This window comes from Myodes glareolus, chromosome 17 (assembly GCF_982192425.1).
Source record: "Myodes glareolus chromosome 17, mMyoGla1.1, whole genome shotgun sequence".
Taxonomy (NCBI): Eukaryota; Metazoa; Chordata; class Mammalia; order Rodentia; family Cricetidae; genus Myodes; species Myodes glareolus.
Window position 1 is genome coordinate 43,529,843 of NC_142042.1, and position 13,567 is coordinate 43,543,409.

The window sequence follows — 13,567 nt, forward strand, 5'->3', positions numbered from 1 at the left end:
TTATGTTTTCATTATTTTTATATTGTTAAATTCTTCTAGCCAATTGCTTATTTTTCAGTACTTATTCTGCTACAAGTTTAGTTGTGTATAGATTAGTAATTAGGATAGCACCATAGATATTCTAGAGTTATTTTTTCAAAGTCTTACTTTGTAAAATTATTGTTAATGTTAAAATTTGCTGTTTAAGCACATGTCACTGTTCTTACTCCTCATCTTCCATAAACATTAAATAAGAAGAGATATATGTGACTTTAAATTTAAGAAAAAGTTAAGAAAGGCATATTAGATAGATTTATCAAAGTGGAAAGTTGTTCTATAATTTTTTTCACACTTGGACTAGAAATATGTCCCAATTTAGTTAGAGTGCTTTTCTAGCAAACAAAAGTCCCAGATTTATCTTCACAGCTACAGTAAAATGGGGTGGGGGTTGATTAATATTAAAATTTATATTGGTTTTCTTTTTTATTTTAATTTATTTTTTAAATTCCATTTTACATTCCATCCACAGTTCTTTTCCCATCCCTCCTCCTATGCTCCTCTGCTTGCCTGCCCCCCCCCCTTACTCCTGATGCCTACTCCTCTATCCAACTCCCCATTCACTCCTCCCAATTTGTAAGGGCTCCCATGGGAGTCAACAAAGTCCAGCACATTATGTTGGGGCAGGACCAAGCTCTCCCCCCTGCATTAAGACTGAGGAAGGCATCCAACCATAGGGAATGGGCTCCAACAAGCTGTCTCATGCATCAAGGATAGATTTTAATCCTACTGCCAGGTACCTCACAGATTGTTCAAGCTTCACCACTGTCTCCCACATATTGAGGGTCTAGTTCAGTTTCATGAAGTCTCCACAGCTGTCAGTCTAGAGTTGCTGAGTTTCCACGAGCTTGGTTGTTGTCTCTGTAGATTTCTCCATCATGATCTTGACCTCCCTTGATCATCTATTTCCTCCTTCCATTCTCTGATTGGATTCCTGGAGCTCAACTTTGTGCTTAGTTGTCGGTCTCTGCATCTGGTTCCTTCATTTCCTGGATCAAGGCTCTAAGACTGTAGTTGGGGTATTCACCAGTCTGATTACAGGGGAAGTACAGTCTGGCTCTCTCTCCCCTATTGCTTGGAGTATTGCTGGGGTCATTGTTGTGGATTCTTGGGGACTTCCTTATACCAGGCTTTTCCCTATCCGGACAGTGGCTTTCTATCATTGCTCTCCCACTCTGTCCCTCTCCCCACTCTACCACCAGGTTCTCTAATGCTTTCATCTCCCATCACCTCCCCTTTAATGTCCCCTCCCCACTGCTAGTTTACCTGGGAGATCTCATCTAATTCCACTTCCCTGGGTGATCCATGTGTCCCTCCTTGTTATCTAGCTTCTCTGGAGCTGTGGATTGTAGCCTGGTTATTCTTTGATTTACACCTAATATTCACTTATGAGTGATTACATAATGTGTTTCTGTTACTGAGTCTGGGTTACCTCACTCAAGTTGTGTTTATCTAGCTCCATCCACTTGTCTACAAATTTCATGATGTCATTGTTTTTCACAATTGAGTAATACTTCGTTACATAAAGGTGTCACATTTTCTTTATCCTTTCTTCAAGTGAGGGGCATCTAGGCTATTTCCAGGTTCTGGCTATTAGAAATAATGCTGCTAAGAAAATTGGTCAAGTGTCCCTGTGGTATGTTTGCATATCCTTTGGGTATATGCCCTGGAGTGGTATTGCTGGGTTTTGAGATACATTATTCCCATTTAACCATCTGGAAAGTACTGAACTAAATTATTCCAAAATTTTAGTTCATTGTTAATATTTTACAACACTTGATTTATTTCCCTTTGGCATCATACATCCCATGAAAAATGAATGCTATTTAAATATGTGGATTAAACAGAGCACTGGAACCAAATGTGTTTATTAATCACTAGAGAAAATACTATGTTTTAGGGAAAAGAAAAACTCTGAAAATTCCAGTGACTTACAAATTTCAAATTTGATTTTCATGTTCATCTAAGATCAACAAAAAGATTCTTAGAAGTCTCTTTACTATCAAAAGAAAGAAATGAAAACGAAAAGTTAATTTTTACATGTGCAATTTTGGAGGCCTTTAGTTGAAACATTTTATTTTTTTCTCATTTAATTGCCAACATCACACAATGACACTCATTCTCATCTGTGTATATATTCATATAAATGGAAAAGCATCAAATCCTTTCTTCATAATAATATAATATATTACATATAATATATTTTATTATACATAATACATAATAATAAAATACATAATAATATATTTTATCTGTGTAAGATTAAAGAGTAATCTTAATCTTGTAACAAAAGCAAGTAATCTTTTTTGCTTGTATGTTTGTTTTGTTTTGTTTTTTGAGACAGTGTTTCTCTGTAGCTTTGGAGTCTGTCCTGGAACAAATTCTCGTAGACCAGGTTGTCCTCAAACTCACAGAGATTTCCCTGCTTTTGCCTCTTGAGTGCTGGGATTAAAGGCATGCACACAATCACCTGGCACAAGTAATCTTTTGAGTGAACATTTAATAAACAAAACTGAGTACAATGCTCACTTTTAGGACCTTCAATTTTTTTCATTATTTCAAGATACTTTCAATAACAGAAATTGTTTGATTTTACCATAGCAACTAATAAGGGACAAGTTGGAGGAAAGGATGTCAGTGTGAAGTTGAACTGCTTGGCTTAGTATTATAACTGTAATATTTCCTGTTATGATTTTTAACCAATTTCACCACCTACCTGATCCATAACTTTCTTTTCTCGTCCAAAATACAAATATGATTACAATTCCACTTTTCAGGTGTATGATGAAACATCACAAACCATTGTTTGTACTTAGCACTTTTGTCTTTTTAAAATCACAGTTAACAATAGTTTTATTATTTGCTAAATGAACACATCATGAATTTTATGAATTTAATATTCTCTTTAAGCATCACCTGGTGGGTGACAAATTCAGACCTAACTATAAATATTTGATTCAGTGAATTTGTTCCCATTTATGCTCTCATCTTTTTTTTATTGATTCAGTTTGACTCAGTGATAAGCTAATAATGATATTTAAAATTTTTTACTAGACTCTTAACCCTTATATTTGACATTAATGATTCAGAGGAAAATTTAAAAGTAGGAGGAAAAGTTTGAGAAAGCAAACTGGTGAGTTATGTTGCAATAGAAGAGGTGGCACAGCTTGTTAAGGCCACCAGGGTGGGGGTGCCCAGTCTACTGTCAGTCACCTTGGAGATCAGATCACAACGCTGACAGAAGTCATATTTGGAGAATTAAATAAGGTTTTAAGCGTGAATGTGAAAAGGATGATATTATAGAAAACTATAAAAATCTTAATTCTAAATCAAAGTTTTTGATAAACTTGTAATTGCTATCCACAATACATAGGCGATTTCATTTCACAATAGTCTATCAAATACGAAGTAACAGCAGGAAATGAAACAGGGGGCTCCACAAGAAGTTATGATGATGTGAAGCACGATTAATAAAGCTCAGAAAGAAATTGTAGTCCAATCTGAAAATCTGAAAAGCAAAACAGTCAGGCACTGGCTCTTATCTCGGCCTCAGTCCGAAATGGGGATTTTGTTTTCAGGAATCTCAGAATGAGTCTGTGTCTGAGAACTATCTCCTCCCATTTTGTAAACCTCTCTAGAGCTGTGATTAAAGGTGTGCATGACTGAGATTAAACGCAAGCACCGCCCGGTTTCTACGGCAAAGAGTTTGGCTACTGGGATTAAAGGAGTGTATTATCACTGGCTTGTCTCTAAGGCTGGCCAGTGGGGCTGTTTTACTCTCTGATTTTCAGGCAAGCATTATTTATTAAAAAACAAATAAAATGTCACTACAACGAGGACCAAGAAACATTAAATAATCTGTTTTCCCAAGTATACACTTTGTGTGTATTATAACACAACAAAGTAGCCATAAATATTGTACATGCTTTATTGTAAATTTAAGAGTCTGTGCTTCTTGAGAGGAACTGTTTCATTGTTTAGAATTATTAATTATTAATAATTAAATTATTAATTATATTTTATAATTAATTATTTATATTTTAATTAATTATAAATTAATTATATTTTAATTAATATCTAATTAAAAATTAGATATTAAGTGCTCTAATATATTATCAAAGATGGAATATATTTAAATGTTATATCTTAAATTTAATATATATATTAAATTGAACTCAAAGCCATATAAATGCTAGTTACAGATTTAACTTTTTCTTTTCCAATTTGTACCTCTTTGATCTCTACCATTTTTCTTACTGCTCTAACTAGAACTTTAACTACTTTATTGAATAGATATAAAGAGGTAATACACTGTGTCATGTTCTTGATTTTAATGGACTTGCTGTAAATTTCTCCCCATTTAGTTAGATTATACAAGCAATTACTACTGCTGGGTATCTTATTGCAAAGTATGACTTCAGAAATTTTGCTGGAATAAAGAATACACTGATTTTTAGTAGATATATTATCAAGTTCTGCCATCGTCAATCATTACATAAGCCTAACTTACTTGGTCTCCGTGCTCCTGTGTGTATGTTTTTGTGTGTATTGCAAGGCTTCGAATTGACTATAATATATATTTTCTGAGACTATGTTCATTTATTAAAAATGGGAACATAATTCATAGCAATATTTGGATAATATCTGGAACTTAGTGTAGGTCTGTTATAGCCATTTACTGAGAACAAAAGAGACTTTACCAATCATTTGCTAGGCCTGTGAATATTAGATATTAAGTACATATTAATAAAATTTGGTTTAGAATGGTGAATTGTAAATATTAATATACTTATAATACAAATCAATCAGTTCAATAGCATAATCTAAAAACTGTCATGCATAAAGATTTTCTAATTTTACCTGGCTATATAAACGTAGACTAAAAAATGTTCTTTTAGTTGGGTCACGGGAATAACATGAAATATCATAGAAGCTTGGAATTGTCTGTGAAATATGAAAACGTCTAGTTTTCTTTAGAAGAGTGTTCATGAAGTGTGTTAGAGAAGGAGCAAAGGAGAGCATCATAATTGACAGAGGAATAATTAATACCTGTATTAGTCTTGATAAACCTTCTCAGATCTGATACTTTCTCATTTATTCTCCTTAATAAATGGCATTACCTTCAAATACCTAGATGTTAAGTATTTGTCTTTTTCTTGTTATTAGTCTCTTTTGGACCATATTATTAGTAACCCTTAACAGTTTATAAATAACTAGTACTTGAATATTGATTCATGCTAACTTTTATTTCATTATGCCTTTTTCCTTTTCTTTCCATTTTTTTATTTTTCAGGAATAAACTCTCTGTTAGAAAAAAATATACTAACAGAATCACAGCAAAATGAAATTCTTCCTACTGTTTTCCTTCATTGGGTTCTGCTGGGCCCAATATGACCCACATACTGAATACGGACGAACTGCTATTGTCCACCTGTTTGAGTGGCGCTGGGCAGATATTGCTAAGGAATGTGAGAGATACTTAGCTCCTAAGGGATTTGGAGGGGTGCAGGTAATATTGGTTCACAATTTAAATGCAGAGTTCACCGTGGTTATACAAAATTGTTTTCTAATATCTTTTAATTACTCTAAAGCAATATTTCACTTCACACATAACTTTCTTGAGGAAGAAAAATTTTGGTGGGGATGGCAACTTTATATCTTGTTTTAGGAAATCAGGAGGCTTCTATATTATGCTGTCAATCTTTTTAGTGGTTCTAAAAAATAGGTCTACAAGTACACAACTTAAGAATTGCAGAATCATTCATATTTTTCTAACGGGTTTATTAATTTATTTAAAGGGTTTATTAAGTAAACTATAATCTGATAATCTTGGTTGTTTTATTTGTAGGTGTCTCCACCCAATGAAAATCTTGTAGTAAACAGTCCTTCAAGACCTTGGTGGGAAAGATACCAACCAATTAGCTACAAAATATGTTCAAGGTCTGGAAATGAAGATGAATTCAAGGATATGGTGACTAGGTGTAACAATGTTGGTGTAAGTGAAGTCATATTACCTTGAAGTTATTATTTGAAAAACCAATTTCAATCTTCTATTTCTTATTTTTCTTGAGAAAAATGCTTCATACTTTAATTTTTGTTTATATTTTAGCTATAGCTCAAAAGTAACTACTGCTTTATGGTCATGAAAATTTCTTTTATATAAACCATTTATAGAAGAGCACTTATAAAGAACAACTTTGTCTATTCATCCTTACAATCACACTCATTTTCTACTATTCCTTTTTCTAGTCAGGAATTAGAAATTTCAGATTCAATATTTACTGCCATTTTATGATAAATAACTATTTTTCCTTTTAATATAGATCAGAATCTACCTTTCCCCCTTCAGATATTAAAAATGACTCAAATTAACTCCTTTTAAAACCAATAATGTCCAAATTTTAATACAATTCTAGTTTTTATAAAACAGTACTTTTCATTTGATTTTAGTGATAACAGTTTCTGGCTTTCCACTTATCTGTTCTGTAAATCTTCAACCAAATATTAGGACTGTTTGTGATCTTTATTTTACATTGGTTTTCTTTCACACATGACTTTTTGTATTGTCTAAGATTAAACTATAATGAATCAATATCTATCTATCTATCTATCTATCTATCTATCTATCTATCTATCTTTTATCTGTCCATAATTTATCTGTCCGTCTATCTATCTATCTATCTATCTATCTATCTATCTATCTATCTATCTATCTATCATCTGTCTATCTATCTATCTATCTATCTATCTATCTATCTATCTATCTATCTATATATGCATCTGTCTCGTGCTTTCTGTAAAGTTTAAGTATACACATTTTATGTCTCTAAATTGAACTGCAGCACACACTTTTCTCTTCCAGGTCCGTATTTATGTGGATGCTGTCATGAATCATATGTGTGGAGTAGGAGCTGAAGCAGGAACAAGCAGTACATGTGGAAGTTATTTCAACCCAGGAACCAGGGACTTCCCTGAAGTTCCATACTCTGGTTGGGATTTTAATGATGGCAAATGTACGACTTCAAGTGGAGGTATTGAAAGCTACAATGATGCTTCTCAGGTGAGGAACATAAACAGAATTTTTAAAAAATCTGCCCTCAGTATGTACATAGATCTTTTAGAGTACTATTTGAAACACAGTTTAGAATCCTTAGTAAATATATTACTAAAAACTAGAAGTGCAAATCAGTCTTTAAAAAGCTTCTCCTAGTTATTTAATGGCTCAAGGAAAGTTCTTTAAATATTAGAATTTCTGGGTTTGATTATTTTACCACATTAAAAGAAAGACAAGAGAGAGGAAGAAACAAAGCATTTTCTCAATTAACTAACAATACTAACTACTTTATTTCCTCATAGTTCAGTCTTCATAATGGAAAATATTCTTAAGGTGTATTCACAGTATATTGTGAATGTTCACAGTGTCCCATGAACAGGCTTTTTGAAGCTTCCTATAGACATGAATACGTGAATAGTCAAAAAGATTCTCAGGTGACAGGTAACATTTGAATCAATAACCATTTTGTTTTGCTTGCTTGCTTATTTGTTTGTTTGTTTCAATAGGTCAGAGATTGTCGTCTGTCTGGCCTTCTGGATCTTGCACTTGGAAAAGACTATGTTCGTACCACGTTGGCTAACTATTTGAACCATCTCATTGATATTGGTGTTGCAGGATTCAGACTTGATGCTTCTAAGCACATGTGGCCTGGAGACATAAAGGCAGTTTTGGACAAACTGAATAACCTAAATACACAATGGTTCTCTGAAGGAAGCAGACCTTTCATTTATCAAGAGGTAAAGTAATCCATATATGTGCATGTGTAAATGACATCATTTTTGTTAACCAGAAGATGGATGAAAGATTTTATTAAACACAATTTCAATAGGTTAATGTCTGAGTGCCTTATTAAATGTGCAATTTATTTAACACTTTTATTGGGTGATAATAGATTTAATTCTTTACCAGAATAAGAGTCTAAGGAAGTGTAAAAAATTTGTGTAGCTTGTGACATTATCAGGTCATTTAATGTATACTTGGAGACAATTATGCAAGATAGAAAATCTTTGTCATTGACTTCAGGCAGTCTTTCTAAATTTAACTCATGTCTGAGGTATTATTAAGTGTGTAAATTTGGGTAAAATGATTAATATTTCTGTTCACATTTTTCATGTGAAGAGGTTAGAATTGTTTTTATTTGATTTCTTTGGAAAACAATAAATTTGTAATTATTGAAATTGTTTATCTGACAGAAAGTAATTTGTTTGTATGAATGTCTAAATAATCAATTATATGTTAAATTGAAATATATCAGCTTTCTTTATTGGACAAGAAATGGCACTGACATTAAGTTTCTTTCAATAGTGATGCATATGCTTTATAAAGAATCAAGAAAATCAGTTAAAGCATCAAAAACATAAGAAATTTATAGGATATTATTTTGGCATTAAACATTTTAATATTACTTTATCCAACTGACAATTTTCCCCTTTATCTTTACTAGGTGATTGATCTGGGTGGTGAGGCAGTGACAAGTTCTGAGTATTATGGAAATGGCCGTGTGACAGAATTCAAGTATGGAGCAAAACTGGGCAATGTTATCCGCAAGTGGAATGGAGAGAAGATGGCCTATTTACAGTAAATATATCACACTCTGTCATTTTGTCTGTCACATATCTGTTGTCATCCCAATACACGATAATCTTAGAACATTCAAATTTATTAAATATTTATCAAGAAGTTAGCTATCAAAAAGATGCACTGCCCTCTAAGTTACAATTAGTCATCTGGAATTAATAATTTTTATTTTAAATGTCAATAACAAAGAGGCATCTATAAACACAAAATATCACCTAGAGATTTTTTTTTTCTGTCTGAGATGTGAGTCAATTAGATTTTGGTAATTATAATCTTCTAAAGTCAGATATTACTTTAAAACCATTTTACTCATAAATAAAGCTATAATGTGGCCATTTTGTTGTACTTATATATTGCAATAATTAATCTAAATGTTTAATGTTTATAATGCAGAGTGCAATATTCAATCTCATTTTGTTTTTCATTGTACATAATGCGATATGGAATATTTACCCTTCTTGAGTTTATCTACATTACAATGTTACAGGAGAAATGTGAATGAAACGTAAATAATAGCATGCATAGAATCATGAAACATGTTAGACAATTATATATGTGTATATGCACATACCTAGAAGAAATTTTTCCTGTGGAATAACCACTTAGCTTGAGACTTGGTAGTTAAATCTAAATAGATTACAGAAAGAGATGCAGATTTAGGGTAACCTAAAGGTGTTGTAAAATAATAATATATTCATATTTTTTAAAAAATAGGAACTGGGGCGAAGGTTGGGGTTTCATGCCTTCTGATAGAGCCCTTGTCTTTGTGGACAACCATGATAATCAGCGAGGTCATGGGGCTGGAGGATCATCCATCCTGACATTCTGGGATGCTAGGTAAATAAAACTATTCTTTGATGATTTGTTACTTGCCCTTTAGTGATTGCAGGTTTTCTATTCTTCTGTTTTAATATTATTTTGCAATTTTCAGACTCTATAAAATGGCAGTTGGATTTATGTTGGCTCATCCTTATGGATTCACACGAGTAATGTCAAGTTATTACTGGCCAAGATATTTTGAGAATGGAGAGGTAAGTTTGAATACATTTTTTTCTAAGAAAAGGGAAGCAGTCATGTTTTAATTTTACATAAAAAATTTTCAGAAAACACATGCCATCAAATATTTATTTACTATAATGTTAGCAATTTAAGTTTATTACAGAAGTATCCACTGCTTTGTCACTATGAAAAAACCTTGAAAATTATAGAACAAGGTACATAAAGAAAAACACAGGCATCTAATCATACTTACCTTGTCAATTTGATGTGGAGATTGTGCATAGTAACATCTGTAAAGAAGAGAAACAAGTTTGCTTAATGCTATACCGGAGTCCTTCCTCATCTTGGGCATTGCACCAGCCAGGGCTGAAAAAAGACAGTTGAAGGACAGCTCATTTATTAGAAGGAAGCAGCGGATAGTTAGAGCCCAGGAAGAATGGCCAGTTGGATTCAAGTATTGGTATGTCGTTGGGCCAGGGGAAGGAAGCTCATAAAGTCATGTAGAAAAGGAAGGATGTTTTAGTCGTCAGATACATGGCAACCAGTCCTCATGGTCTTGGAGATGCATGCACTTATCACTTGCTATGTGCGTCAAGGCACTATACACCCAGGGATGTCTATCTGCTGAGGTCTGTTGGCATCTGAGCAAGGCAGGGGATGAGTGTGGAGTCTAAGAAAGAAATGGCCAAATCTTACCTCTCAGAATGAAAAAAAATCTAGGTTTCAGGCATGCTTCAACACCTTAGCTTCAGGCAAGTCCTGTAGTTTAAAACTTAACCAAGATAAGTATTTGCTAAGTACTTTTATATTTTTCTACGGAATGGAAAGAAATCATTCAGTTTAACTGAGGTTATCATAAAAAAAATATGCTTAAGAAAGTATGGTAAATTAAGCAAACAAATTTGAAGACTCATTCAGGAATACTAAGGATTGCAAAATATTATGCAAACATTAATCTGAACAATTTTAAAAAGCAGTAAGTGTTTGGGGAGATGACTTAGAGGGGAAAACTCTTGCAGGAGGGACAAGTGTTCAGTTCCTTGGTATCTTTCAATGCTGAGCAGTTTGTTTTCTCACTTTAACACAATTGCCCAATAGGCAGAGATCACAGATTTCTGGACCATCAAATTGTCTAGCTCTAGCTTTAGGGGAGAAACCCTTACTCTATTAACAATGGGAAGAATGCTTGTTCAATTGTTTTAGGAAGATGTGTAAATGTGTAGAAAATCATGAAATACATACTAAAATTTTGGAAAATGTATTATAGAGTATGAGACTATAATTATTAGTACTTTTATTTAAAAGATTGTATGGAATCTAAACTAATATTAATTTAAAAATTAATTATACTTGCTAAAAAAGTTCTATAGATATTGATATTTTTATAGAGAGCAAACAATATTTCTATTTTATAGATGATGAAATTCAGGGATAGAGGACTTAGGTATCCTGAATGAGCCATTTCTAAAGCCATTGGTATTTTAAACTGGAAAATTTATTACAGAATATCAGGATATACTTATTAGGACTTTTATTTAAAAGATGGTATGGAACATAAACTAATATTAATTTGGAAATTAATTATACTTGTTAAAGTATTTTACAGACATTTATATTTTTATAACAACAAACTGTTATTTCTATTTTATAAATGATGCAATTTAAGCCTAGAGAACTTATGTATCTTTAATGAGTTTTTTAAAATCATTGGTACTGAAACCTGTTCTTTAATCCTTATCTTTCTGTTACAAATACCACTTTAATGACATTAAAGAAGTAAAAGAGGTATTAAGAAGTTATTGCTTTAAAAGGCACTGAGTGAATAGAAATGTGTAATTCTTTGAAATATGACTCTAGAAAAATATAGTATATATACTCAAATAGAAAGAACTCAGTAAAGGTCTGTATAAATGTTGAAGAAGTTAGGCACTAAGTAGATACTTTAGAGACTCAAGTAGCAGACATTTTTTTTTTAGTTTAGTGCAGTGGAAATGAGAATATGCATGTTAAAATCCTGAAAATTTTCTCTTTAATTAAGGATGTCAATAATTGGGTTGGACCACCAAATGACAATGGAGTAACCAAAGAAGTGACGATTAATGAAGACACCACTTGTGGCAATGGCTGGGTCTGTGAACATAGATGGCGCCAGATAAGGTTGAGAGTCTACCCTATAGATCTTATCTAATAAGAAAACTGTTTAACATTTTGTTTTAAATTGTTGAAAATAAAGGGAATGAGCATTTTACATAATATTGTGCTTTTAGAAACATGGTTGCCTTCAGAAACGTAGTCAATGGTCAGCCTTTCGCAAACTGGTGGGATAATGGCAGCAACCAAGTAGCCTTTGGCCGAGGAAACAAAGGATTCATTGTCTTTAATAATGATGACTGGTAAGTGGAAATCAATTAAAGTAGGATTGTATATTCTTATATTTTAGACCCTTCCTTTCACTTCCTGTTCATTTGTAGCTGAAAATATTTTCATTGATAGATTTAAATAAGCATAGTGACTTGAAAACTAGAAAAAGTGATGCTTGTACTTAACTTGTTTCTAAATTTTTGTAGATTCCAAGTAGAATTTTGGTATTGTTCTTGATGTATTCTTTCACTGTCTTGTACATATATTCTCATTTATATACTCATCTGTACAAAGCATATACACATTCAATAAAAATCTTAAAAATCAGCACAAATATGAACATTATATTCAAAGTACATCCCCATCTCCTGGCTCTGTATCACAACTATTTCTTTTTCTGGTCCCTTGTTATCTGATCTTAAATTCTCTGCCTTTGTGCGATGAATAGTTTCAACGCATTTGTATACTTGCTGTGGCTGATGGTTTTCCTCAGGAAGCAGTTGCGTTTGGTTCTACAGATTCCAAAGATTGGTCTTCCATTTTTCATGCATGCTTCTTTTTTTTTTCCTTTAACATTTTCCTATATATACAACTATACTTAGAGATTCTCAATGCAAGTAGTTGAAAATCTCAGTTGCAAGGTTTTTTTTTTTTTTCATTTGGATTATTGTATTAGTTTCTTTTTTGATGCTGTGATTAAATAGCATGAACAAGTCAACTTACAGAAGAAAGATTTCATTTGGGTTTGCAAATCCAGGGGTTAGACTTTGTGAAAGCAAGGCATGAAGGCAGGAGCCCTGATGGCTTACACTACGAACCACAGTACAATACAGAAAGAACTGATTAGAAAATGTAGAAGTCTTTTATTTTTTCTCAAGGTCTGCTTTCAGTGACACAATTTCTCCAATTATCTATCTATCTATTTATCTATATCCATCTTGATTCTAATTTTTATTTTTATAGTACCAAGTTTAGGAAATTATTTAATTTGGAGACAATCTGTTTTCTTAAAGTTGCCTTTGTTGAACTTGACTTTCTACTTTTTACTTTTTCAGGGCTTTGTCAACAACTTTACAAACTGGCCTCCCTGCTGGCACGTACTGTGATGTCATTTCTGGAGATAAAATCAATGGCTATTGCACAGGAATTCAAGTCTATGTTTCTGATGATGGCACTGCTCAATTTTCTATTAGTAACTCTGCCGAAGACCCATTTATTGCTATCCATGTAGAATCAAAAGTATAAAATTTAAAATAAATACATACTGAGAGCATCAAAAAATAATTTGTATTTTTTTCTTTTGCATAATTTAATTTTTATACTTCAGCCACATTTAGTAAAATCTATTACAGCAATGAACTGAATTGGTAAAAAAAGCACATTAAAATCATATATAATTTTAAGAAAGTTACATACAGGTTTTTAATATATTTTAGAAGATTATCTTTCAATTATTTGTCAAAGACAATTCTCAGATTTAAGATGAAGTCCTGTCAAACATATTGTTTTATCACAAGTACCATTTATTTCATAGTACCC

At 32.4% G+C, this 13,567-nt stretch overlaps 1 protein-coding gene across 3 annotated transcripts in view; it reads left to right on the forward strand.

Moving 5' to 3' along the window:
* The window catches only part of LOC146891234 (alpha-amylase 1-like), a 41,973-nt gene extending 28,649 nt beyond the window's left edge, over positions 1 to 13,324 (forward strand). For all 3 annotated transcript variants that reach the window (XM_085677798.2, XM_087897620.1, XM_087897621.1), the window contains 10 exons: positions 5,330 to 5,545; positions 5,885 to 6,031; positions 6,899 to 7,096; positions 7,597 to 7,827; positions 8,535 to 8,668; positions 9,383 to 9,505; positions 9,600 to 9,699; positions 11,706 to 11,824; positions 11,935 to 12,060; positions 13,084 to 13,324. In XM_085677798.2, the coding sequence (XP_085533924.1) occupies positions 5,378 to 5,545; positions 5,885 to 6,031; positions 6,899 to 7,096; positions 7,597 to 7,827; positions 8,535 to 8,668; positions 9,383 to 9,505; positions 9,600 to 9,699; positions 11,706 to 11,824; positions 11,935 to 12,060; positions 13,084 to 13,273 (1,536 nt within the window). In that variant the 5' untranslated portion in view covers positions 5,330 to 5,377 and the 3' untranslated portion in view covers positions 13,274 to 13,324. The remainder of the gene's footprint in view (positions 1 to 5,329; positions 5,546 to 5,884; positions 6,032 to 6,898; positions 7,097 to 7,596; positions 7,828 to 8,534; positions 8,669 to 9,382; positions 9,506 to 9,599; positions 9,700 to 11,705; positions 11,825 to 11,934; positions 12,061 to 13,083) is intronic.
* Positions 13,325 to 13,567: the final 243 nt, after the last annotated feature.